The sequence below is a fragment of the Marmota marmota genome, unplaced genomic scaffold, assembly GCF_001458135.2.
Source record: "Marmota marmota marmota unplaced genomic scaffold, marMar, whole genome shotgun sequence".
Classification (NCBI taxonomy): domain Eukaryota; kingdom Metazoa; phylum Chordata; class Mammalia; order Rodentia; family Sciuridae; genus Marmota; species Marmota marmota.
The window spans coordinates 706,908-734,673 of record NW_025999968.1 but is presented as its reverse complement, the minus strand read 5'-3'; the positions used below and the strand labels follow the sequence as shown (position 1 = coordinate 734,673).

General features: G+C 42.5%; 1 protein-coding gene across 2 annotated transcripts in view; it reads left to right on the top strand.

Annotated features, from left to right (window-relative positions):
* Arhgap31 (Rho GTPase activating protein 31) overlaps positions 1–21,226 on the top strand; it is a 107,493-nt gene extending 86,267 nt beyond the window's left edge. The window contains exons 8-12 of one of the 2 annotated variants that reach the window (XM_048803266.1): positions 1,322–1,446; positions 2,919–2,978; positions 5,289–5,864; positions 11,831–12,111; positions 15,159–21,226. In XM_048803266.1, the coding sequence (XP_048659223.1) occupies positions 1,322–1,446; positions 2,919–2,978; positions 5,289–5,864; positions 11,831–12,111; positions 15,159–17,573 (3,457 nt within the window). In that variant the 3' untranslated portion in view covers positions 17,574–21,226. Of the gene's footprint in view, positions 1–1,321; positions 1,447–2,915; positions 2,979–5,288; positions 5,865–11,830; positions 12,112–15,158 lie in introns of both variants that reach the window. The other variant, XM_015478484.2, reaches the window with a different exon arrangement.
* Positions 21,227–27,766: the final 6,540 nt, after the last annotated feature.

Below are 27,766 nucleotides of genomic sequence, written 5' to 3'. Positions count from 1 at the left end.
CTGGGGGATGCAGAGCGGAGGGAGAGAGAGGAGGAGAGGTAGTCTCGGGGTCTTGATGGAAGTGTGGGTTGGGGATGCCGTCTAGCGGGTGTGTAAAGAAAACTTGCAGAAGAGAAGGGAGCTGTCTCCACAGCGCACTCTTCCCAGTGGTGATGCCGTCCATCACTCATTGTCTCAGACAATGACTGAGATCCCGGGTGACCCAAAAAGACCCCAAGCACCACGATGGAAGTGGGGTCGTAGGACGAGAGTCTTGTCATGTGTCAAGCTAAATCCTTTACTCCTTAGATAAAATAGGCTTGTGGTTACAAGAGGAAGTTTATTGAAAAGAAAAACTTGACCCCTCGGCCTGGTCTCCATACCCACATGACATTATAGGAGGCACAGAGGAAGAATCCAAGACAGAGGCCAAGTTGACAAAGGGGGCCACTGTAAACTGAACAGCATGCCTGAGCTTTTCTGGGGAGAAACCCCTGTTTCCTTCAGTGAGTGGATCATGCCCTCCTGGAACTGAGCCCACTCACCTCTTCCTAAATCAGTGGGGAATGAGACTCCCTCCCTGGGATCAGGAAGATGAATGCCTTGGAAGGAACATTAAGTACATTTTCTCTTTCAGTCAAAGCTGGGGTAAACTCCAAAGAATGGCACCTATTAAAATACACCCCAAGGCCAAGTGCTTGGGGAAAAAAAAAATAAGCCAAGTGTAGAACTACCCATCAACATTACAGACCTGTCTTGGATTATTATAAAGACATACTAAGGGTATGGTGGTACACAATTGTGATTCTACCTACTTGGGAGGTTGAGGCAGGAGAATCCTAGTTCAAGGCCATCCTTAGCAATTTAGCAAGATCTGGTCTCAAAATAAAAAGAGTTGGGGATGTAGCTCAGTGTTAGAGCACTCCTGGGTTCAATCCCCCGAACCAGGGGTGGTGGGATGGAGGGATGGGATGGGAATTGGTATCTTTGAAGAGCCAGGGCTACACTCTTACCTGAGTTCCTATCAGAATTCAGAACTGTGTGGTTACTGATGACCTGAGTCTCCCAATCTGTGCCTCTGTTTTCTACCAACCCTGCCTCTAACTAATGGCTTTGTCTCTGGCCCTGGAAAAAAGGGTCTTTGCTCTGATTCATGAAAGCTTAGCTCAGTCACCGAGGGCATCTCCAGACTGTGTGAAAGTCAGGCTCAACTTGAATTTTAGAGGGGAATTTCCTAAAATATCAGAACCATTCACAACTAAGACGATTGAAATCTTTCTCAATTTGACAGTCACCTTGAAATGACAAGTTAAATTAACTTCTTATGGCTTGACATTTTTAGGAGAAAGCTTTCCAGTAAATCAAAGAAGTGGAAATCTATATTTAACCTGGGACGTTCTGGATCAGACTCCAAATCAAAGCTGAGTAGAAATGGGAGTGTATTTGTGAGAGGACAGAGGCTCTCAGGTAAGAAAGGCCCTGAAAGAAAAACTTATAAATGAATCAGGGGGACCTTTTGTTAAAAATATATATATATATATTTTTCTGACTTAAAATAAATTGCACACAAAGAACCTATATATCCTCCATGCAGCTTCCTCCAGTACTAACATCTTACATAAATGTAATACAGTTATCAAAGCCAAGCACTAAGCTGCTTGTCTGAGGAGCCCAAAAGCAGCAGAATTGGGATTCAAACCCTGATCTGTCTGAATGCAGAATGACCTCGATGGCTATAGTCCTGGGGCTCTGCTCAGCTTCTGACCCCCCACCTTTTTGTCTTAGCAAGATTTGACCTCAGAGAAACTACTTTCCATCCCGCTCAGCTCTCTAAAAAGAGATGATGTTTGGGAACATGTCTAGCTTAGTCTGTTTTCTGTTGCTATAGGAAAATACCTGAGACTGGGTGATTTATAAAGAACACAGTTCTTTATTTTGGCTCACTGTTTTAGAGGTTAGAAAGTCCAAGCATGGTGCTGGTATCTGCTTGACTTCTGGTGAAAGCTTCATTTTGCTTTACTCATGGTGGAAAGAGGAATGTAAACAAGTGAGTGCAGAATAACTAAAAGGGGGCCAAACTCCTGGAAATTGCTAATCCCTTCCTGGGAGAAAGGCATTGATTCATTCATGAGGGCACTGTCCCCATGACCTGGACACCTCCCACTAGGTCCCACCTCACAACACTGCTGTACTGAGAAATTAAGATTCTAACATATGAACTTGGGGCAGGGGGTGCACTCAAACCATAGCAATTACTATTACTGTGCCTGGAATAAGTTTTTACTCATTTAAGCCGCACTTTTCCAAAACCCTGCTGTGGGAGCTTACAAAGATATGTAGAACACACCAGGTATATAACAGGTGCTCAAAGCAAGTTTGGTTTGGTTGAAATCTGTCCCAGCATGAGTTGGTGGGTGAGTTTGTTGGAGGAACAACCACGTTACAGACTTCAAGGAACAAATCTGCACCTGGGGAGAAAAGTGATGCTTGTTCCCCACTTCCCACCCTGGCCCTCTCACCTGTTGTACCAAATTCCTGGGTGCTGATAGACTTGACTACAGCCAAGAATTCTGCTGCTAGCCTGCCAATTAGGAGGGGTTACCTGGGACCCATGGATACTATTTGTACAATTAAATTAGGTTCAGGACTCCTCATTTGCTAATAATTACTTGACAAAATTGCAAAATTTTCTTTTCTCTGTAAAATATTAATAAAATTTTGATTTATCAATGTTCCTTATTTGTAAGCCCAATTTAATTAAGAAAGTAGGAACTTCTAGAGTGAACCAGGAAAATGTTTTCTGAGGAGATAAACATAAAAGCTTGAAAAATTTTTCTAAAAGAATTTTTTTCTTGTGTGCCCATAACCTGACCTACTGATGTGAATGCTTCCTCTTAATATGCATTCCTCAGGAATATTTTTTCTTTTGTCTTTAGTAGAGAAGGCTACTATCCGACCAGCTAAAAGCATGGACTCGCTGTGTTCAGTGCCTGTGGAAGGTGAGTTTGTGCACTTAGTTTCTAAGCTGGGGATCACAAATGGGAGATTGGAGCTCACCCTGGGCTTAAGTTGTCAGGCTGCTCCTCCGTGGTCGTGATCTCACAGAAGCACCCAGTCCCTCAAACTCAAGGGCTTCACCTGGCTCTTGCTGTAACATCCTCTACTCTATCACCCAGCTAGACCTAAAGAGCCTTCCTTTTTCTCGAGACTCCTCTAGCCATAAGGGAGACCACAGGCACTTTTCATTCAAACCTGAATCAGATAAAGGGTCAACACCTGAAAAGTAAGGCAGAAGCAGCTCAGGCAGAAAGAAGAGCCAAGTGTTGATTGGTTCATGCCTCATGGCTTTACGCCTAGATGGTTGTCTTGAATTTGAGTATTTCTGTAGGCGTGAGTTTCATAATGCTTGCCAAGTCATGATTCTGAATTGGCAGAATCATTCATTCATTTATTATTTACCAGTAAACATGGAGCAAGTACCTGCTGTGCATCAGGTGTGTGCAGTTTGCACATTATTTCCTTTTTGCGCGTAGATATGTGGACAGTTACACATGAGGTGACATGCATCACCAAAATGACATGAAACCGTATCTGTTCTCACAGCTCTGGTCTTAAGGACTGATTTGCCTCTCTCCCTCTCCTCTATTTTTTTTTTAAAGGAAACAAACAAGCCCAATTACAAACTACAAGACAAAGGGCTTCCCTGGCAGCAGACTGCTCAACCTACTGTATATTTATCCCATGACTTTCCAATGACTTTAATGAAAGACATTTTTCTCTTTGATAAATGAGGCAACATGAGAATCAGGAAATACTCAAAACAGCTTTTTTTAAATATATTTTTTAGTTGTCAGTGGACCTTTATTTTTATTTATTTATTTACATGTGGTGCTGAGAATCAAACCCAGTGCCTCACACATGCCAAGCAAGCCCTCCACCACTGAGCCAAAACCCCAGCCCCATAAAACAGCTTAAAAAAAAAAAAATCTAAACCTGAAAATTCTCAGTGAGATCTTTTTAAATGGTGTTGACACTTTTAGCATTTTCTTTTGTTTATATTCATCCATTTGCTTTGGTTTTGAAACCTCTTAGGAAAGTTCTTGCAGGATTTAATATATCATCATCTGCTGCAATATGACGTACATGGGTGCTGGGCAGGTCATCTATCTTTTGAGTCGGTCTCCTCACATGTTAAAGGGAATGATTACATTTCCTTTACAGTGTGGTCATAAGAATTTTAAACATAAAATTATGCAAGATACTCAGCATTGTGCTTGTTATCAATTTAGAAATCATGTCCCAGAGCCCTGGAAACTCACATGTCATCTCAGCTTATTTAGTCCCCATGTGGACTTTCCTTTGCCTTCACTACTTAAGTCAGTCAAGAACTTGCTCCTCACAACTGTGCTTTCTAACATTTAGTTAATTTACATTTCTAGCTTCTCAGCCTCTGAATCAACAGGAAGAAGCCCAGGGAAAGGGGGAAGGGTCTAGCTGAGAACAGCATTGGTTTCCTTGCTGGGAAATCAAACCCCTGTCTGGGTCCATCTGCCAGAGAACACATGCAATAATAAGTTTGGAAGTTTTAAAATAAAACAAGATTGTTATTTTGCCCTTTTTTTGTCTTCTTCCTTTTGAGCAAACATCATTCTGCCACCCCCCCATCTATTTTTTCCCCCACAATCTACATTTAATGTAACTGCTGCTTTGGAGACTGAGGGATGGACTTATTAAAATCAGAAACCAAATAGAAAAAACTGTTAAAATTTTAATGGCATAATAAAAAGAGCTAGTATGTCTTAAAAATTCTACATTTAGTGCTTGGTAGCAGTCTTAAAAATGGCCTGCTTATGGAAGCTGCTCTCCTTGCAGAGTTTGGAACAGAGAGTATAGCACAGTAGCAAATGGACCTTTCAAAGGATGGTGCCAAAATTCTGTGCATATGAGAAAATGCACGCCTATAATCCCAGCGGCTTGGGAGGCTGAGCCAGGAGGACTGTGAGTTCAAGGCCAGCCTCAGCAACTTAGCAAGACCCTGTCTCAAAAAATAGGGGTGGGGGGTGACGGGGGATGTGGCTTAGTGGTTAAGCGCCCCTGGGTTCAATCCCCAGCACGTGGAGGAGAAGGGGAGCAGTGCTTGCTCCCTTTGCCAACTGAATGTCAGGTACTCAGTTTCATCCAGATAGTGTGCCCTTACTAGGTTGCTACACCTTTCCAGAACTCAACTGTGATGTGCCTGCTCTTACTGGAAGGCCTGAAGCGGTGTGTGTACCCAGGCTGCTGACCACCTGCCTGTTCTTTTTCACTAGGAAAAGAAACCAAAGGAAATTTCAACCGAACAGTCACCACGGGTGGATTTTTCATTCCAGCCACGAAAATGCACTCCACCAGCACTGGCAGCTCCTGTGACCTCAGCAAGCAGGAGGGTGAATGGGGCCAGGAGGGGATGCCCGCGGGCGCGGAGGGGGGCTTTGATGTGAGCAGCGACCGAAGCCAACTTCAGTGCACTCAGATCCGTCCCCCACCGGAGCAACTGAAGGTGTTCCGGCCGATCGAGGATCCAGAGAGCGAGCAAATAGCCCCAAAGATGCTGGGTATGTTTTATACCTCGAGCGACAGCCCTAGCAAGTCCGTATTCACCAGCAGCCTCTTCCAGATGGAGCACTCGCCGCGTCACCAGCGCAAGGCGCTGAACATCTCCGAGCCCTTTGCGGTGTCCGTGCCGCTCCGAGTGTCCGCGGTAATCAGCACCAACAGCACCCCGTGCAGAACACCCCCAAAGGAGTTGCAGTCTCTCTCCAGCCTAGAAGAGTTTTCTTTCCAGGGGTCAGAGAGCGGAGGTTGGCCAGAAGAGGAGAAACCACTGGGAGCCGAGACTTCTACAGGTAAAACAGGGGAGAGAGGGAGATTTCCTGGGCAAGAGAGAAAAATTAAGTCTTGATTTTTTTTTTTTTTTTTTTTTTGAGTTTGCAAGGCAATGAGGTCAAGTGGTTGGGATTGTGAGCTCTAGAGCCAGACTGCCTAAATACAAATCCAGGCTCTGCCATTTCTCTGTGCCTTGGATTCTTAATGTGTAAAATGGGAATGATGATGTTAATAATTGTACCTTCTCTAGAAGAGTTGTAAATATGCATTAATACATGCCAAGTTCTTAGAACAGCAACTTCCCAATAAATGTTACTTATTATTTTATTTGCTCATAGTGAGAAGGCAGCAGGAAAAGATCACAGTATAGAATGCTGAGCTACAAAGCTGGAATTGGGGATTTAGCTCTCCCAGACTCATCCTCTCCTCATCCATCCATCCCTCATATCTATAGAAAACATGGCCAGCAAACCCAGCCTGGAGAAAAAGCATCTGTTCCTCAATTTCCTTATCTCAAATGCAGGGAGGATTCTGATTGGGTCTAGTTGAGTCACGGGCCCAACCTTGCACCAATCACTGTTGCTAGGTTAATAGGTTGTAAAATGGGCCAGATTTGAGTCTCCAGGCTGAATGAAGTAAGAACAGCCCAACTTGAGCCACCTGAAATGGAAGTAGACGGAACCAGAAAGGAAAGGATGGCAGACAGTCAATCCGTCATGTGTTCTGTGACTTAAAAATGATTCTATTTCAGTTAACATTAGCTAACTTTTTTTAGCACCTACTGTGTGGTCAGGTGTTTTCTCTGGTATTCCACATGTATCATCTCACATAGTCTCACAACAACCATTTTAGGTACAGGGATTTAATATTCCCAATAGCTTAAAGAGGAATTAAGAGATTTTCCCAAAAACTCATAGCAAGGAAGTGGAAAAACTAGGATTTGAATCCAGATTTTTAAAAACAAACAAATACTTCATGCTCTTTGGGACTCTCCATGCTCTCTCCATGCATATTTATTGTGGGTTGTGGAGTTAAAGATCATTGAGACATGGTCCCTTTTCCCTCATGAGCTGAAAACTGGGAAGGGAAGCAAACTGCACTGAAGGATCAGCCGGTAGAAGCCACAGAAGAGTCTACTCCAGCTTCTTGAAGTGAGGGAGCGCTTAGGTACTTGAAATATAAAGAAGTGTTCAGGAAGGACTGCATGGGCATGAAGGAGATGCAGTCCTCTCAGGAGGGCTCCAGGGACATGTAGAAGAGGAGACATTTGGGCTAGGTGTTCATAAATGGGTAGAATTTATCCATGCGGAAAAGATGAGAAAGGGCATTTGGGGCTGAGAGGCAACTGAATACTGTGGGATTGTGTAGGATTTGGACCCTAACTGGGCTGATTCAGATCCCAGCTTTACTGCATTTGGGCAGTGTGACAATGGCAGTTGGTTGATATCTCTGAACCTGTTGTACATCTGCAAAGCAGGGTGGCTCCAATCTGAAGCGTTGTGGCAAGCTCTGAATGAGAGTATGTCCATAAAATACCTGTCCATGGTGCAGTTCATAGAAGATGCTCAATAAGTATTAATCATCTTTTTCCTCCCTTGCACTTCAGGATGGGGCACAGATGAGCAAAGACTCAGAGGCATCAAGTGATATCTTGTCTGGAAAATGGTCTATGGGCTGGTGTGGGTCAAGCAGGATGAGGGGGGAAAGGGAGGAAGACAGGGTTTCCAAAAACTTTTGTGAAATTGGTTATTGTCTTCAAAAAAGAGGGTACTGGGGTCCAATGGGTCTTTTGGACACAGTCTGCTATCTTTTTTCCCCCTCTCTTTCTGAAAATAAGAATATCAAATCAGCATTAGATTTGGTCTGGAGGAGATAGTAATGTAGACTCCAGCCTGCTTCCCTGCCTGTGACCAGTGGCAGTTGGGAATGAGCGACCCTATAGGAGGCAGCCAGGTAGGTCTGCAGGAAGATGCTAGAAGGTTCAGGGACAACAAATCCTCTCACTCGTCTCTGTGATGGAGTTAGGTCAATTTAAATTTCCATCTTCTTCCATGATTATTCCCAATGAAAAATTTCAACTTCATTAGTAAAATATTTTTTCTTTCTTTTGATTAGTAACAGTGGGTAAAAAGGAAAAGAAAAATTAAAGATGATTTTCCAGGTTATTTTAGTCTTTCTTGTCAAGCTACCTCTCCTATTCTGAGCCAAAATAAGTGAAATTCTAATGATAAACCAAAAGGTAAGAGATATAATAAGTATTGCACTTTAGCTAAAGTGTTGATAATTAAGTAATTAATTACTCCAAGTGAAAAAAAACTCAAGGACTAATTAGTGTCTTCATAATAATTGATTATCTGACTTTTACATGATTCAAGGCTATGTCCTGTTAACCTCATTCTCAGCTGGGGGCAGGAGCCACAACAAACTTATCCTTCTGAAGTAAATGTGAAGCTATGGACTGGCTTAAAAGGTACAACAAACTCTCTACATCTTCTTCTAGAAATGCTCATTAGTGGAAGGTCAGAGTAACCATATGGCTTTAAGAAATCATGATAAACAAAAGTCCGGAATTTTCCTAAGAGCTATTAGGAGTTGCCTCATTCCTTTACTGAAGAACTTATAATAGAATCTTTTATATAGTTATATTTTGGTGCATCTGAAATATGATTCTACCTATGAACATTGGTTTTGCTGTATTCTTTCAACCAGGGGAAAGCTTCTATCATAAACCCATGGTTCTATCAGTTAAGATAGGCTAACGTAGAAGCCAGACATAGAAAACCTGAAACAATGGCTCAAAAAAGATAAGCAATTTGTTTCTATCATATGCACAGTTCCAGAGGTGGGTGGCTGTGCTCCTGGAGATCATGGGGGCGGGAGTCCCAGGCTCTCCACCAGTGCCCAAGAATGTTGTCCTTGTCTGCGTTGGTCAGGATGGGACTATCACCGCAATATCCACATTCCCAGCATGGGATGGGGAGGAGAAGAGGAAGCCTAGCAACTTCCCCTCAAGGGTGTAACCCAGAAGTTCCACACATCACTTCCTCTCAACCCCATCTGCCCAAACTTACTCAACATAGTCAGGAGAAGCTGGGGAATGTTGTTACTGGCTGCATAGCCATGTGTCTAGCTGACATGTGGGCGGTGGGGAAGGTTCTAGTTCTAAATAAAAAAGAGAATGGATATTGAGGAAGGAGCAGTTCATAGTCTCTGCCTCTCTTGTCGCTATTTGGTGCATAATTTGTCCCCTGCTGGGAACCCTTTTGAGCTATGAAGGGTCTTTTGTAACTTTGAAATATCTGCCAAATTTGTCAGTCAACAACAATTTGTTGGACTCATAGGTCCTTAGTAGGCAATTTCTAGGCATAAATCCTGCCTCTTTTTTGAGAAACTTACCCTGGGATGAAAGCCAAGAACACTTGCAAAGATAATGGTGCCTGATGCCTGGGTACCACAGAGGTAAAAACACCCAGTGCTGGAGGAGGTGGAAGAAAAAAGAGATTGCCTGGGAATCCTCACAAGAGGTGTGTTAGATCTGTGTCTTGAAGGATTGCTTAAGTTCCAATCCTAGGGAGGACCAGAGCACAGGATTACAAGGCCTCTCAGGGGCAGTGATAGGAAAAGGGTGGGCATGTGGTTGGGCCAGAGTAAAGAGGTCATTGTATGTCCTAATAGAGGCCCAGGGTTGTCAGTGGGTTGTCAGCAGGGAAGAGAGTGATATGAACAAGTTCACATTTAGCACAGGTCCTTTCTCCACACCTCACACACAAATCCATAAAAATGGTCAGAGTCAATGAACAGAAGACACTGAGCTTTACAAAAAGAGATATTGACAAACTCTTCCAATTAATAGACCTCAGTAGAATGCTAAAAATATCTTTTAAAAAATTACTGATGCATTTACCCTTTTACCCCAAAGACTTACTTTCAAGAGTTTACCCTAAATAAATAGCTGCACAAGTACAAAGTAATGTATGGGTGATGGCATAATTTGTCATGCTCTCAAAAGACTTGAAATGAGCTAGATGCCCATCATGAGGAGATCGATTGAATAACTGGTTGCATTGAGTTCTGGAGAGGCCCTAGGTTTGTGGACCCTGTAACATATTTCTTCAATGTTCTGTGCATCTGTGGGGGACAGGTCCTGGACACCAAAAGTGTCCCCCTCAAGTGTCTTCCTTGTGTTTCTAGTTTTCTGCCTTGGGACTTTTTCTGAAGGCAGGATCTCAGCCCTTGACTGGGACTGTCTAGAGTATGGAGAATCAACTGGGGCAGCTCTCAACTGATACAAGCCAGAAATCAGTAGATAAATTACCAATGCTTGCACCCTTTGGAGGGATAAACAGCTCCTCACAGGGGTATCAGGAATTCAGTCCCAACTGCTCATAATGGTAACCAGCTCAATGACATCATCTTTATTGACTTTTTCTCCATCCCTGTCTCATCTCTTCACTCCTTTTTCCTGGCACCACCTTCCAAGTAAGCTACCACTGGCCAAGGGGAGCCCAAACTAGGGCTCCCCTTGATGTATAGGGGCTATACATGACATCCTAACAGTCAATCTCCCTGTATACTAATATGGCATGGACTTCAAGATAATTCATTACATGCAAAAATGCAAAGGAAAAATAGTACATACCATATTTTATGTAATAAGGGTGGGAAATGAAAATATTTATGGATACAAATGTAAAAAAATAAATATGGCAGAAAAAAACCGAAAAGGAATGAAAATGGCCATACAGAAGGGATAGTGGGAATGTGGAACAGGATGGAAGGAACAGGAATGAAAGAAAAAAATTTTATATAGTTTTAATATTTGAACTCTGAATGTTTTACATACTTAGAGATTAGACTAAATTTCAAGAAATAAGCCTCTAAATGATGCACAAAAGAAAACAGCACTAAGGTCAATTGAAAGCACTGTTAGTACACATATGGATGCTGTCACTAGGTCTGGCTTAGCTGCAAAGATGGCAAAATGGTGCCACACTTTGGAGTTAAGTCACCATATTAACAAATGATCATGAGTAGAGTTTGCTCTTAACTGACCAACTTTTCTGCAGATACTGCATGTCAAACACTGCACTGCATTATCTATTAAACCCTCACATTGGCCCAGCAGAGTGTATCACAAAGCCCTTGGACCAAGATTGTAAAATTTATTGAGAAATTAGAATTTAAAACCAGGTTTCTTTAATTTTACTGTAAATAATAACACTTACTAAGGACTTACCGTGTGCTAAGTGCCACCCTAGGTGCATTGCTTAGTATTTATTCCACACCATTGGAATAAAAACAGTCTTCTGCAGTGAAATTGGTCCTTCTTTCATACAAGGCAACAGGGGCCAAATTTGAGGTCTGTCTCCCTTCTCCTTGTCTTAGGAGATCAGAGCTTCATAACTCGAATTACTATAGCTGTCAACCAGAGCTATTAGATCTCTATGCTGCTTGGAGTGAACAGCAGATTTTTGTGGTCTTGGGCACCCAGCTTGACTTCTCAGGGCTTGAGTATTTATTTGTGCAATAGAAGAATAGGCTCGAGCAGTGTTCCTCAACTTCAGCACCACTGACGTTTGCTCTGGGTGGTCTTTGTTGTAGGGGGCTATACATCAGAGGATATTTATTTAACAGCATCTTTGGCTTCACCTCTCCCGACATTGTAACAACCCAAAATGTCTCCAGATGTTGTCAGTGTCCGTAGAAGGCAGCAAGGAGAGGCGGGGAGGGGGATAAAATGGCTCCTGATTGAGAACTGCTGGACTAGATGATCTTTTGGGTCCTTCCCATCCCTAACAGTCTGTGTCTCTGGGACCTGAGGCCAGGACATTGTCAGGAGAAAAAAGAATGTATGTGGCAGTGAGCTGGGTGGATTCTCCCTGCCCTTACCCCATCTTGTGAAGCAGGCCAGGAAGCAGGGCGGTGGCTGTGCTTGGAGCAGCCTCTCTTGAAGTTCTTGAACTAATCACTCACATCCTCATTGCAGCTTCTATCACTAAGAAGGCAGCTCTGGAAGATACCCCACCAGGACCTGAAGGCCTGGGGACAGTGGAATGCAACCAAAGCCTTTCCCTGGAGCCAGGTACCCAAACGGAGGAGAAGAAGACCTCAGAAATCTCCCTGGGCTCTCAACATATAAGGGAATTAGAGAAGAGGATGAATCCGGAGAAGGCCGTTGAGGAAAGGCGAGAGGCTGAGGATGTGGAGACCAATGCTCTGCAGGAGTGCCCCGGGATCAGAACAGAAGCCATGTTTCTCCATGAGATGGTAAAGCGGGCGCACTGCCTCCTCACTACTCTATGTAGAGTCCTCTTTTTGCTGAGGACTCTTGGTACAATTTAAAGGAGATTTTTAAAAAATCTTTTTTTTTTTTTTTTTTCTGCCAAAGGAACTTTAAGAGACCCACTTCTAATCAGGCTTGGAATTTTTTCGCAGTGGACTTTTCAGAGATTCTGGAGTAATGGAAAGGAACCATCCAGCTCAGGTTTCCTAGAACAGACTCAATTCTAAATATCTCTGACCTGGGATTAACATAAACCAGTGACCTGTCACTGAAATGTAATAGCATTCAATCCCAGAAGCAGCACAAAACCTGCTTGTCATATCCCAGACCCAAATAGAATGATAATTTACATGATCCAGCCCTCATCTCCCAGACAGCCTGCATGGGCTGTTCTCTAGGCTTTTTCTAAAATCTGAAGAGATTTCCAGGATCAATCCCTTCCTCCTGTGGCTTCTGGAGAAGTAAAAATATGATGTCAGAATTGACAGAACCTTGTTCACTTGGTAGAGGTGAAATTTTCCAAGCAGGTTTTTGTAAGATGTCCTTACATAAGAAGGAGCAAGGCTTCCTGAAATGCCCAGGGAAGAGTCCTGCATCTGGGAGGCATCTCTGTGAGCAAAGCAGTGTGCCAAAGGAGAAAAGGAAGCTCATTGCCTTTTAACTTGCTTCTAGGACATGCATAAGAGGACTATGTGCTGGAAATCGGGGCAGAGCTGGGTGCTGTGGTGGCTTCAGGAAGCCTAAGTGAGGGTTCCTATAAGAGGTGTTGGCATTTGTTGAAGGGGAAGGGTGAATGCGGATTGAATTCTTATTAGGAGGTCCCAAGTGTGAGTTGCTTTAAGAAGCAGATAAAGTTAGTACTGGAAGAACTAGGGTAAACTCAAGGGAACAAGTAAAGATGTATTAAACACCCAATTTGTGACAGGTGCTCTGCTGAGCACTGGAATAACTTCATGAACCAAACGGTCACTGCCTTCTTAGGGCTGACAGCCTAGTGGAGAAAGGTAATTTCCAGGGTGAAGTGGAAGTTTGAAGTGAAGTGGGGCATATGATACAAAGACCTAAGCTAGTCATAGGGGGAATGTCACCAGGGTGAGGGAGAGCTTCCCTGAAGAGTAGATATGTAGGTCGAAAACCTCACCTAGAAGAAAACGGTAGAGAGTGCAATAGGAAGGGAGAGACTTCCAGGCAGAAAGAGCAAGATATGTGGTGGATCTAGGGTGGGAGAGCCTGAAACATTCATGGAATTGGAACAAGGCCAGGATAGCTGGAGAAAGTAAAGCTCAAGTGGAAGCAGGAGCCACATTGGGCAGTACTGTGTGGAAGGGCTTGGGGATCAGCGTAAGGGCAATGGAAAAGTATATGATATGTTCCAAATTTTGTTCTTAATGGGTTAGTCTATTCTGTGAGGAGGAGACAGGCAAGAGAGAAGGCAGGGAAGTCAGTTATGAAGCTAGTATGTATGTGGCAAACCAAGCAAGGTTAGAAGGTGGCTAGATTGTGTGTGTGTGTGTGTTGGTGATGGGGGTGAGGGGTGGTATCTGGGGATAGAAGTGGAAGGAGTCCAAAGCTACTTGGGAGGTAGAATGACCAGGAATTGGTAAAGGATTGGATATGGAGTGAGGAGGAAGAAGAGACAAGACATCACCTAGGTTTTTGCTCTGGGGAAAAATTTCCATTGTGGTCCTTGTACTGAAATAGCAGAAAGTGGAGTACAGGGGAGTCTAAACTTATTGATTCCTTAGTAAGAGATTAATTAATGTAGGTGTTGAGGAAAGTAAAGAGATAAGAAAAAGGCCTGCCCTGCTCTGAAGAGATGCAGTTTAGTAGGGAAAATAGAACTATGCACAAATCATATAGAACAGTAGAGTCAGATTACTTTTGCCCAAATAAGAGTTATCTGAAAGAAATAACTCAAAACAATGAATCAATTTCAATGCAACACAATCTTTATTGAGCAGCCACTCACAGTATATAAGGACCATTTGACCTTGAGGAATCAAACACCAATAAACACAATCCCTGACCTCAAGGAGCTCACAGTCCATTGGAAATAAAACAAGCATAAAAGGAACTGGACTCTAAAACAGCATGTGATTGGAGCCAGGTGAGAAGGTATGCGGGGTGGCAGAGATCAGATTTCTCAGAAAGGCCTGCACCCCCACCGGATGGAGATGCTCCTTTTCCCCGGGACACAATTAGGCCCTGAGACAAGAAACTAAAGACACTGAAGTTTGTTTTCCTGGCCCTCCCTCCATCCTTTTTCTTTCTGCAGCTTTGGGTTTTATGTAGGGAAAGGGAGTTGAGAAGGACAAAGGGAAGCTGGACTTAAGGGGGAAACAAGGACAGTAAACAAGATGGCACAGGAGGCAGTCCAACAACCACAGGAAATACCCGGATCATGTTAACAGTGGGTGTCTGTGAATAGTAGGAATATGACATTTTGCTATTTTTGTATTCTTCTTTGTTTTAATATGTATTTAAAAGTCTTTTCGTGTGTAATATGTATTTCTTCAGTAATAAGCAAAAGAATTATGTATTTGGAAAGCAGGTGTCAGGGTAAGAATTAATATTTTCACTTTATTGGAAAAATTTCATCCTATCTTCTAGTAAATCTAAGGTTAAATGAGACCAGGTTTAAGGTTTTTATTTTGTTTTGTTTCCTTTAAAGCAACGGTACACAGGGTTGTTCTGGTGTAGGCAGTGCTGGATTTCAACCCTAGTCTGCTACTCTGTGATTTAGGGAAATTGCTTAATCTATTTGAACATAGGCCTCCTCATTTATGTAATGGGAATATAGTAGTGTTTATCTCCTATGGTTCTGGGAAAATTAAACAAGAAGATAAAAGTATTTTATGGCACACGGTAAGCAATCAAGCATCCGCAGTTATTACTGATTATGCATCTCTTATGTGCTGGGTAGCTCAGGCAGGGAACTGTCCCGTCCTTCACTATCACCGAAAACAAGGCAGATGACAATGCTCAGAGTCCTTAATTCTAAGGAAATAATAAGTTTCTTGATGTTTTTCAGGATGAAGATGATCTGGCTAATGCCCTGATATGGCCCGAGATTCAACAGGAGCTTAAAATCATTGAATCTGAGGAGGAACTTGCGTCATTGCCACCATCTGTTCAGAAGATAAGCCTAATTCTGCCCAGTTTTGAGTCAAGTCCAGGGCCCTTTGCTTCCCCAGAGCCTCCAGGGAGTGTCTCTCGTGCCTCCGCCCCCTCTCCAGTCTCCGCCCCCCAGGAGGAGGGGACTAAGGTCTCAACCAATCAGAGTACAATGGATGCTGCCACGGCAGCCAATAGAGATAAGCCAGAGTCAACCAGAGTCCACAGCTCCGAGTCTGGGCTGCGTCCTGACCGTGCTACTCTGGCTCCTCTAGAAATAATTCCTTTTGAGGAGCCATCTCCACCGGCAAGGACTGAGGCTGGACGCCCCGGGAATCTCTCTCCTCCGCTTCCTCCTGCTCCTCCCCCTCCAACTCCTCTGGAGGAGGCGCCTGGAATCCTGCTGTCAAAGGGCGGTGTTGAGAGAGAAGATCCATCCAGGAATTTGAGGACAAATCCTTATATAGAGCAGCCGGGGTCCAAAGATAGCCCTGGGATCTCTAGTCTCTGTCAGGGAGAGGAGGCCACTCCAAGACAAAGTGAAAAACAAACTTCAAAGAACGCTGCTCCGGAGGGGGAAGTCCTTGGTTTTCCAAGCCCAACAAAGGAGGTTGAGATCTCCCCACATGGAGAGGGGGATGTAGCCCAGTCAGTACAGGAGCCTTCAGACTGTGATGAAGATGACACTGTGACAGACATTGCTCAGCACGTCCTGGAGATGGTGGAGCCCTGGGAGGAGCCCCAGTGGGTGACAAGCCCTCTTCACTCTCCCACACTGAAAGAAGTGCAGGAGGCCCAGATGCAGGGCCCGCAGAGCCACCGATTGGAGAAGAGGCTTTCTCACAGGCCCAGCCTTCGCCAGAGCCACTCTCTGGATAGCAAAACTACCATTATGAGTCCGTGGACTCTTGAGGTCACCCCATCTAGCAGCTGTGCTAATCTTGAAACAGAGAGAAATTTTGATCCTCAGGCAGCCAGGAGAGAGATTACTAGATGGGATGAGAAAGCCCTGAAGAGCTTCAGAGAGTTCTCTGACCTGAAAGGGGAAGAGGTTCTTCCCAGCCAGAAGGGACCAGGTAGTGTTCAGTCTAAGCCAGCAGCAATCAGCCCAGTCACCCCAGTACAGGGAAAGGAGCTGGGACCGCTTCTTGGGCAGAGCAACCAGATTAAGCAAGCTGGTGTTCCTGGGCTAGAAAATAGCAAGGAGAGTTCACCTAAGGTTCAGGATAGCACCTCACCTGGAGAAGACCTCCCAAAGTTACAGCTAAAGAGCACTGAGTGTAGCCCCTCAAAAGGGAAAAACCGGCCTTCTTCCCTCAACTTGGACTCTGCCATTCCCATTACTGACCTCTTCCGGCTTGAGAATGGGGCTTCATTTAGTTCACCTGGAATGCAGCTCTGTGAATCAGGAGACCCCAAGTTCACCTGGATGACCTCATCTCACTGTAAAGCAGACTCCTGGAAAGATTACTCCCAGGATACCCAGGACCTGGACCTTGTTGCTCATGCCCTGACAGGCCGCCGTAACTCGGCTCCCGTGAGTGTGTCAGCTGTGAGAACCTCCTTCATGGTCAAAATGTGTCAAGCCAGGGCAGTGCCAGTCATCCCACCCAAGATTCAGTATACACAGATCCCACAGCCCCTGCCATCTCAGAGCACAGGGGAGAGTGTAGCTCAGCCTCTGGAGAGGAGCCAAGAGGAATCCAGCTCAACTAGTGGGACCTCTCAGAAATCTGCCAAAGGTGATTCTCCCTCCTCCCTGGAAAGCCCAAGGGAAGAGAAACCAAAGCAAGATACAGGAGCCATAGCATCCTCACGGATGGATACCACTGCATCCTGCATTTGTGAGGGACCCACCCTTTCTCCAGAATCAGACTTATCTAATCTCCTCTCCACCCAGGACGCAGTAGTGCAATGCAGAAAGCGCACATCAGAGACAGAGCCATCTGGGGACAACCTTCTTTCTTCAAAAATAGAGCGACCATCTGGGGGTTCTAAGCCTTTCCACAGGTCAAGGCCAGGAAGACCTCAGAGCCTAATCTTATTCAGTCCTCCTTTCCCCATCATGGACCACCTGCCTCCCTCATCCACAGTTACAGATTCCAAGGTCCTGCTGTCTCCTATCAGAAGTCCCACTCAGACAGTTTCCCCTGGCCTTCTTTGTGGGGAGTTGGCAGAAAACACATGGGTCACACCAGAAGGGGTTACACTTAGGAATAAAATGACCATCCCTAAGAATGGCCAAAGACTAGAGACCTCGACCAGCTGTTTTTACCAGCCCCAGCGGAGATCAGTAATTCTGGATGGAAGAAGTGGGAGGCAAATAGAATGATCAGTTCAGTTGCTGGTGTCTGAAAAAACATCATGATTCATCTGGAAATTATTACAGGGCCAACTTGCCATTTTCCAGCACAGATTATCTAACTTTGGACTTATTTTGGCCTCTAACTTCTCTTTTTTCAGCCTTTTGACTATTCACTAATTAATCCTTTGCCAGAAGAGTGTCAAGGAAAGGACCAAAAGGTGAAATTTAGATAAGTCTGTACGATCAAGTGGGAAAGCTTAGGTAAGGAATGAGGGAATTCTTGCTTCCAATGAAATTTGGGGTCTCATATGTAAGCTGCATTACTCCCCTACTACCATTACCTATTACTGTTGAGAGCTGGCTATAGTAATTGTCTTTTGCAAAAAAGAAAAATCCTTTGCAGGTGTTGGAAAATGCTATTGAGATTTGAAGGCCTCCTCTTTATTTCATGCGTTTTACTGCTCTTTAAAGCATGTGTTCTTAAACCAGTTTTCTAATAAGCTTTGAAAAAGTGAACTATCCAAAATAGAAGCAGATTTGGAAATGCAAACTAATGTGCATTTAGATATCCAAGTGGGTAAACTCACCCATGCTCTTTCCCTGGAATCCCTGCAGATCTGTCCAAGATGACTCCATATACCAGCATAGAAAATCAGAATCTAAGTCAGGAGCAAACCCTGAGACTGGCACAAACTACAGACTTTCTGGTGCATTTCATTTGGGACCCTACTTGCCACTGTTCTGAACTCTGATTTATAAATCCAGTAGCTGGCCAAGTGAGGACTGAGCTGAGGATTTTCTTAGTGAAATGAATCAAAATTTTCATGTATGCAGTTGTGAAGTGAAGGTATCATCTTCCTTAACAATATCAGGGTGTAAGCACCCAATGTCATCATAGAGAAAAGCCCCACACAAAGCCTACACTGTGAACTTAATGTATTTAAGTTGGTGGGCAGGAAACACTTCCTGCTCAGCCTTACTCTTCTTCCACACTGGGCTGGGTCCAGCAGTACAGGAAGGGAGGCAAGGAGGGATCCTAGCAGAGTGGACATCACTACCACTCACTCCCCTCCTTGAAAATGTATTTCATTTTAGACAGTGGGTCCCTTTTTTTCCCTCTCCCTATATTGTTCCAGATTTGAGGCATGTGTCTCCCTTCCATAATTCTCTTCATCCACCATCTACCTAAGGCCCTCAAACTTGCTCTTCCTTCTATCTGGATGCAAGCAGAAGCAATAAACCAATCTGATTTTCTTTCAGTTGTTTGGAATTTTTCATGGTTCTTTCCATTTCAGATGGAGGAAGGAGAACTAATATACATGCTGGCAGAATTTTGGTTCTCCCCTCCAAAAAAAGGCGTCACAGGGCACCCTTTCTCAGATTCAAGCCTCACTGAATTCTATCCAGAAGTTCAGTTATTGCAGACATTTCTCTGAAGGCTAGCAGTGCCTCTGGGCAGAACCCATAGCCAAGGCTACAGTTGGTCTGGGCTGGGGCTGAGTTGAATTCACCTTCTTCAATGAGAAACTGGAAGCTGATGCCTTGCCATTAATCGCTCTCTTTTCTCTCTCTCTCTCCCTCCCTCCCTCCCTCCTCCCTCCCCCTCTCCCTCTCCCTCTCCCTCTCCCCCTTCTCTCCCTGACAAATCTGAGAGTTTTGAAATCTTTCCTGTGCCTTTTAAGCCAGGTCTGTGGCAAGGGTAACTTTAAGTCAGCTGATAAGCTCTGCTTTCAGAGAATGCTGAGATGAGTGAGAAAAGAGAGCCATCAAAGGGGGCTTCAGTGAGTGCTTTTGCTTTCTCACTGGGTGAGCAAGACTTGGGACCAATAGTTAGTGAGATATCAACTTATAAGAAAAGTCCTAGAACATAGCATTTTACTCTAGGCAAGCAAGGTGAAGAAACATGGTGGTGAAAGATGAGAGAGGCCATGTCCCATAAATAAGAAAAGCACATTCCTACCTTATCAGGAAATATGGCAGATAGATTGTATCTGTTCCAGTGTACTTCTGGTGTCTATGCTTTGATAAGGACCAAATTCTAGGCATTGAGAGGGAAAGAATTGCACTTCACCAACCATCAGAACTCTGAGCCAAGTAATGAAATATTTAAACTACTTTATGGTTGGTTTAAATTTTTGTTTGTAATACTTACAGGATATATTTTTATTTGGGGATAGACTGAGAAGCCACCCTTTACATATTAACAATTGACTTTAATTGTAAGGGTTGAGGTGCCTATGTTAGATTTATAAAACGGCTGCCATGATCCTCTGACTGGCATTTCATTTATTGGATCACCTTCAGGTGCATGGGTATATGGACGTCACCCATGCAACACAACTGGCAGCTGTCTGGAGATATTCCCTACTGCAAGCTTGTCTAATCAGTTAATTCCAGAAGAGCTTGGAGGCGGACTTTCTGTGTCCTGCTGCTCAGGTGTAGACTCTCCTTAACTATCTCACATCCTGTCAAGGTCAGAAACATATTCATAAATTCCTGTGGGCTGGGCTAGCCTAGTGTTGATGAAATTCCATTTCATGGCAAAGAAAACTCATAATTTTTCTCCCAAAGGTTCCCAAAATGCCCTGGGATTACCTATTGGACCACCCACATGGGCTCTGAAAAATGAACTCCCTAAAAATGGCTGGTTGGGAATCAGATTGCCTGTTTCCGAGTAGGGGAGGGGCAGGGCAAGTACTGCTGTTTTCAGGAAGATTTGCCTGGTTCCCTGGAAAGGGCTACAGAATCAAACTCTTCAACTATCAATCCTCAAAATGGGGGTGACTGATTTTAAATGTTGATTTTGAAATGAAATGCATGCATGTTTTCTTTCAGTATTAATGACTGCTTAAGAAAATAATGACCCATTTTTATTTGCAAAATGGCCCTTCCAGGCGGTGGTGGCGGTGCCTCCTGCTGCTGCTGCTGCTGCTGCTTCTTCTTCTTTTTTTTTTTTTGCCAAAGTGGACTAGAGAGAGGGAATATGGTTTTAATTCTCTGCTTCACTTGGAATATGAAGCAACCTGACCAAGAACCTCATCAAGACACTCTTAACCTAATCTAAGCCTTAAACTTCAAAATATTATCCAGGTCAAAATTCAGGATTTTGCAGACATTAAAACCATTAACTGCCAAACAAAGGCAAAAATGGGGGAAAATATAGCAACTAGCATATTTCAATAGGATTGTTAATCGTATTCAAGTGACCTACTGATGTTACACAATTAAATTAAACATAATTGGGGCTGAGGATGTGGCTCAAGCGGTAGCGCGCTTGCCTGGCATGCGTGCGGCCTGGGTTCGATCCTCAGCACCACATACAAAGAAAGACGTTGTGTCCGCCGAAAACTAAAAAATAAATATTAAAATTCTCAAAAAATATATTAAAAAAAATAATAAATAAATTAATTAAACATAATTGTAAATCCAGTAGACCATACCAGTGAGACAATGAGCTGTTGACAACTTTGCTTTGATTAAAAAAAATTAGAGAGTGGCCCAGACATAGTGACATGTGCCCGCAATCCCAGCAACTCAGGAGGTTAAGGCAGGAAGAGGACAAGTTTGAGGCCAGCTTGGCCAATTTAGCAAGATCCTGTTTCAAAAAATAAAAAGGGATGAGGATGTAGGTCAGTGTAGCTCAGGGATGTAGGGTGCCCCTAGGGTCAATCCCCAGTACTTAAAAAAAAAAAAAAAAAAAGAGTGAGAAAAAAATTAAGAGTGGCAAGCAACTGAGGTTTTCTTCTGGTCCTGATTGGTCTAGTTGTGAAGTTCTGTTGGATCTCTGCAAATAAGGTGAGATCCTTATTCCACACTTTTTGAGAAGAGATTTCAGAGACTTAATTCACTGCAAAGCAAGTTAACTCCTTCTGATGAAGTCAGAGGCCCAAGATAAACTGTTCGTAGGATTCATTTGTCTGGGATTGGAGTGAGAGAAGTTCACAGTAGGTTCAATTCCCACTAGAATTAATTAGAACCACATCCTATCATGGCTGCTCCTATCGGATAACATAATCTTGGAGTTTAAATGTTGCCAAGAGTACGATTTTAGGCACTTGGAGGCCAGCTCAAAATGTGGAATGACAAACAATGTGTCCTCTTTTACCCATACCTTTCTTAGCAAAATAAGGCCAGAAGAGGGAGTAAATGCCTGTGCAGGCATGGAGAGCAGGGGAGAGGGGAGAAGCCAGATAGAACAAACCCGGGAGCCACACTGGTCAACTGGCACAGAGTAGATCATTTAGTAGCCTTGAAGTATGTGAGCAACGCAGGGCTGACTTCTCCAACTCAGTGAAGAAGGACACAGCTAAATGGAAGAAGTTCACCAAGTCCATCGCCATGTTTCACTGGACGAATCACATTGCTTTGCATTAACTTAATGCCATTGTACTTTCTGGCTTATAATTCTGCAAAGTAAAGCACTTTTCCAAAGGAGTCCATTAGAAAGCTACATGAGCGCAGCTGTTTTTTGAGCTCTACAAATGTTTCCAAAGATATAATCAAAATGTGTTTCTATTCATTAAAAAGTATAAATATTAAACCTATTCATAGACTTTTAAGTGTAATTAAAAGTTTTGTTATGCTTTAAAATGTACTCTAATAAATGATATAATGCTTATGATGGAACTATGAGCTAGAGGAAGACCTGGGTCACCAAAAATTAATCAGAAAAGTAAATTCTACCCATCAGACTCATTGTTCCAATTTGTTGTGTTTGATGTCATTTTTTGTTATTTCAAGGTCTGGTCTTAACAGCCAAAGTCCTGATGAGTTGCTTCAGTAGATTTTTCTTGTTTTTACTATTTTAATTTAATAATTATCAAATGTTTACAATTTCACACTCTTACTCTTGCGTTCACAGTCACATCACCCAAATACCCAATACAGTTGATGATATAATGAAAGATAGAAGCAGAAAAGCTCATTGCTTCTCAAAACTTCAGAGTTTAAAGAGTCACATGGGTCATGACACAGACATGAACTCAATTTTCCTATTACTTGAATAAGTCAAGGAGGACTATTCTTTTATTTGAATAATGTTAATGATGCTTAGGGGACAGGAAGCAAGTATGTTCTCTTAGCATATGTTGTCACAGAAAAGGTGGTATTCAGGGAGCAGGGAGAATAATCACACAACCTAGTTTCTTCACTGAATGTCAGTGCCACTTCCTGGTCTTCAATAAAACTCTTTGAGGACACTTCTTTCCCTGCACAAAAGGCTACACTTTCCACATCAACAAACTAATACAAACGTTTGGAAGTTCACCCAATTTCTCACTATTGCTTCTGCACCTTTGCTTCTTCCCATCTCATACAAACGTGTTACCAAATTTATGGATCCACCTATTTTTACTTTTACATTCTTTGTGGCCATGATGCAGTCCATGTTCTAGCTTTCTCAATCTTTTTTTTTAATCCAATTTTTAAAAAATATTTTAAAGTTGTTGATGAACCTTTATCTTATTTATTTGTATGTGGTGCTGAGAATTGAACCCAGTGCCTCATGCATGCCAGGCAAGTGCTCTATCACTGAGCCACGACCCAGCCCCCTAGCTTTCTCAATCTTTAATACCAGACTCCCCTTTTCCTTCTACCTTGTATCCCACCATCATCCTGGATGACTTCGATGTACTAAAGAAAAACCCACTTAATACCCTTGCTACAATTTTTTTTATAACTTTTTACATCTACTATTTTGACCTTTTGTTTCATGAACTCAATCTTCCTATTACTTGAACAAGTCAAGGAGGACTATTCTTTTATTTGAATGATGTTAATGATGCTTAGGGGACAGGAAGCAAATATAATCTCCTGGCATATGTTGTCACAGAAAAGGTGGTATTCGGGGAGCAGGGAGAAAATTCCTCAACCTTCAGCATCTGCTTCATTCTCATTCATTCCTCTAGACCAACACAAAAATTACATCAGTTTCACAGCCCAGAACTTTGTGATCCTAAATTCCCACTTCCCACCAAGGGTGTAGTTCAGCGGCAGAGCATTTACCTAGCATGTGAGAGGCCGAGTTCCATCCCCAGCACCACAAAAACAAACAAGAAACCAAAAAAAAAAAAAAAAAAATCTTGCTACTTTATTCCTTCCATTTATACAACTTACCAATGCCTTGCCCACTCCTACTCTGACAGCACACTCATCAGACTTCATATTTCTTCCCTTAGCCTTTCTAGATCTCCAGGTGCATCATCTCAACTATTCCCGCCAAGACCACAACTCCCTTAACAAAAAGTCCTTTAGCTATACCTGCTTGGCAAACTTCCCATGAAGGAGCTGGGATTTTACCACCCACCTTCTCTGCTCTTTACTGTCTGTGGGTTAGAGCAGAGAAAATAATGAAACCACAGTGTGAAAGCCTTTCAATATTTATGGTCCCCTACCCCAGGAATGACCTAATTCCCCAAACCCTCTATTCTTACCCTCTCCTACATGACTTGTCCCTCCAAAGGATTCCTTCACAAGTTCATGATATCAGATGTCTTTCTTCAATTTCCCACTGTTATTTCCCCTTAGCCATATATGTGAGCACCTAAGCTCTCTTTACTTTAGAGGAAGTGCTGTCCCTCTTCCCAAAGCTCCTATGCCTCAGTATCCTCCCAATATTCTCTCCTATATGTTCAGCCTCTCCTTTGGACTTCAACACATACACATACTAAAATCTCTTCTATCTTGTTCCTTGAAACTTCCTCAACCTTCAGCATCTGCTTCATTCTCATTTATTCCTCTAGACCAATACAAACATGACTTTCACATTCATTTCTCCACTAAATCTGTGTGTGCTACTGAGGATTGAACTCAGGGCCTTGCACTTAGCTAGACAAGTGCTCTACCACTGAGCTACATCCACATCTCATTCCATTAAAGTTTATCTTGCTAAAGTCACCAATAGTCTAATAACCAAATCCAATAGTCACTTCTCAAGCTCTCAACTTCCCTGTTACTTGATATTGTTGATCATTCCTTTTTTGAAGCTCTTCCTAATTTGCCTCCTTTCTTGGCCATCTATTTTTTATTCTTGTTCACTTGAAATCTTCTTATATCCTTAAATATTATTCATCAGAAATCTGTCCTTCCTTCTCTTCACTTCACATTCTTTCTCTAGACCATCTTATTTAGGCCTAAGGCTGCTTCTACCACTCAACACACTGATGAGCCATTCTCGTCCTTTTCTCTTGCATGGACTTCTGAAATGGCTGGCTAACTGTTCTCCCTGAGTTAAGTCTCAGTGACATTGCCCCCATTCTCCAAATCTATCATATATACTATTGCCAAAGTCATCTAAAGATAGTGGCTTTCAAACCCTAGTACAATTCAAAATCACCTAGAAAGACCACTAGGCTCTACCCAGAATTTCCAACTCAAGTTGATTTAGAGATTGAAATTTTCCATTCCAATCAAATTCAATTGGAGATTGATTACACTTTGAGACCCCTGATTTGAGGACCATTTGGACCTTATGTTATTCCTTAACTTAAAATCTTGCATTAGGTATCTTCTGGCTATAAAACTCACCAGCAGGCTGGGGTTGTGGCTGGGTGGCAGAGCGCTTGCCTCGCATATGTGAAGCACTGGGTTCGATCCTCAGTACCACATGAAAATAAATATATTGTTTCCATGTATAACTTAAAAACATTTTTTAAAAACATTACCAGATTCTGTCTGCCTAAGAATTACTTGCAGTGCTTGTAAAATGTCAATATTACTGGACTTTACTCTCAAGATTCTGACTTAGCAGATCTGATGCAGTGTCCAGGGAATCTCTTTGAGAATTAGCAGCCTACAAAATAATAACAATTCAGACTCTTTAATGTGGAATTCAAGTCCTTCTGTAATTTATTTTGTGCCTAGCATTACTGAACTAGTTAAATACCTAGTTCTGGCCCACACCTTAGACCTTTGTATATTCTGTGCTCACTGTTTTCACCTCTCTTCTTCATCTGTGGTACACTCATTATGCTTTTTCCAAAAAGCATCTGTGTGCCACTTTGAAAGCCCTGCAAATGGCTCTCATCTGCACAAGACAAGGTTGCTCACTCCCTTCTCTGTAGCACCACCATTATCTCATACTTACTTCTACTATGGAACACCCTTGTGTGACAACTGATTAATGCCTGCCTTCTATTAGTTAATAAACTTGGAACACCACTGTGACTAAGAATCAGTATAGTCTGGCACAAAACTGTCCAGTAAATAGAAATGAGGGGGAAAGGCAGCAGTGATGGAGGCAACTAATAGGGACAGGAAAGTGGCTTAGGGAATATAAACAGAATCAGAGCAAAGAGGACATCCAGGAACATTTCTATCATGCTCATTCCTGTGTACTACCCTCCTCTACTCCCAAGACGTTTACCCACCTTAGGTTACAAAGAAAACTGGCCAGCATTTTCTTTCCTATTCTCATACCCCAAATTTACCCAACTGATTATTTGCCACACATTTCCTTCCATACATCTTTTAATGTACAAACATATATTTTAAAAAGGCCATTATTTAATTTTCTACCATCACTGAGCAAAAAATAGTGTCCCTTGTCTCACGTGATCTGTATTGTAATAAGATACCTACAAAGAACAGTTGGAATGTGTAAGAGCACACTGAACTGAAGGATTTTTATTCCCCTGATGCTGCCATATCTGGAGGTGAGAGCAAGGTGGATTTTTCAATTCCATTAGCCAAAGCTAATTTACGTCTTCTGTCTACTCACTCAGCCAGCCTAGCATGTGGTCCTCTTGGGCTACTCCTTTAGGATTTGAGAAAGACAGATCAAGCCAGAGGGGCAATCACATTAATTTACAAGACTTGTTTACTGTCTCTAACTAGTGTTATCTGGTTAACTTGTAAATGCTAGAACCAAGATGGGGCCTTTTCCATGAGATATATCTGCCCATACCACCCATTTTGCTGTTATGAACTAATTTCATCAAATTGTAAACCAAGAGAAACACATCCTCAAGATCCTAAGGAAAGCACATTGAAATGGCAGCTTTCCTGCCCTTCTTTTCCCGCCCCTTGAATCGCATTTAGGCTGAATCAATTTAAATAGCAAACAACCTAATACAATGGTTTTCTTCTTGTTCTTCCAATGTACGAACATGTTCCTACCTGAGGCCACTGCCCTTACTGCTACTATAACATGAAATTGTCACCGAAACTATGTATTTGTCTTGCTTTGTCCAACATTTGCTCAAAAATCATCTCAAAGATGCTTTCTTATAGTACCATTCCTATCACTTCCTACTTCCTTGCCTGATTGTTTTCTCTTTACTGTACTTATCACTGCTACCAGGAAACATTATACATAAACTTACCACATGATCTACTCCGCATACCCTGTAACCTCTGTGAGGGTAGGGCCTTTGTATTTCTTATTCACTGTTATATCCCAAATGCCAAATAAGAGTGTCTGGTGTTTAACAAATATTTGTTGAATGGTTAAACAGACTCAGACTAAATGCCAAATAATATTAACTTTAAAAAGCAGACCAAAATGTTTAAGGAAGACATGGTTAGACATAAAAGTTACCTTGGGTAGTTATATAGATAAATTACTCCTTAAATTATTTCCTTTGTTGAAAATCTTTTCAGAACGCTGCAAGCATTGTTTTTAGAGCCAGATTATGAACTCATGATTGATATTTTTACTTTGTCTTATTTTGTATCACAAAAAGCATTAGTGTAAAAAAAAAAAATCAACACAGAAAACACATGCCATGCTATTTTAGGTTTCCAAAACAAGGCCTCAGAAATTTAGATGACTACTGAAAATATCAATGGACTAAGCATATCACCTGCCAAAAATGTGGGAGGTATTAACTTAAAGGGTTAATGCGCACAAACATGAAAGTTCTGCAGTACATTTATTTATTAATTTATTCATTCAATTTTTTTTTTTTTTAAATTTTGCAGTGTGGGAGTGAACCCAGGGCCTTACGTATGCTAGACAAGAACTCCACCACTGAGCTACATCCCCAACTTTGGAGTATGAAATTCAAAATATACATTTTGGGTACAGATCAAATTCTCTGAGGACAAAGCAGTAACTCCTTCATAACTCCAAACATCCAAGACTGTTTAGCTGAGGACTTGCCCATTCTTCCAATCACCTGGTATTTTCAATCTGCCCATACTCTAGAATATATGACATTCACATTTATCATCTCCCTCATGAATATGGACACTCTATAAAATCTAGATTTTAGAAGTATTAT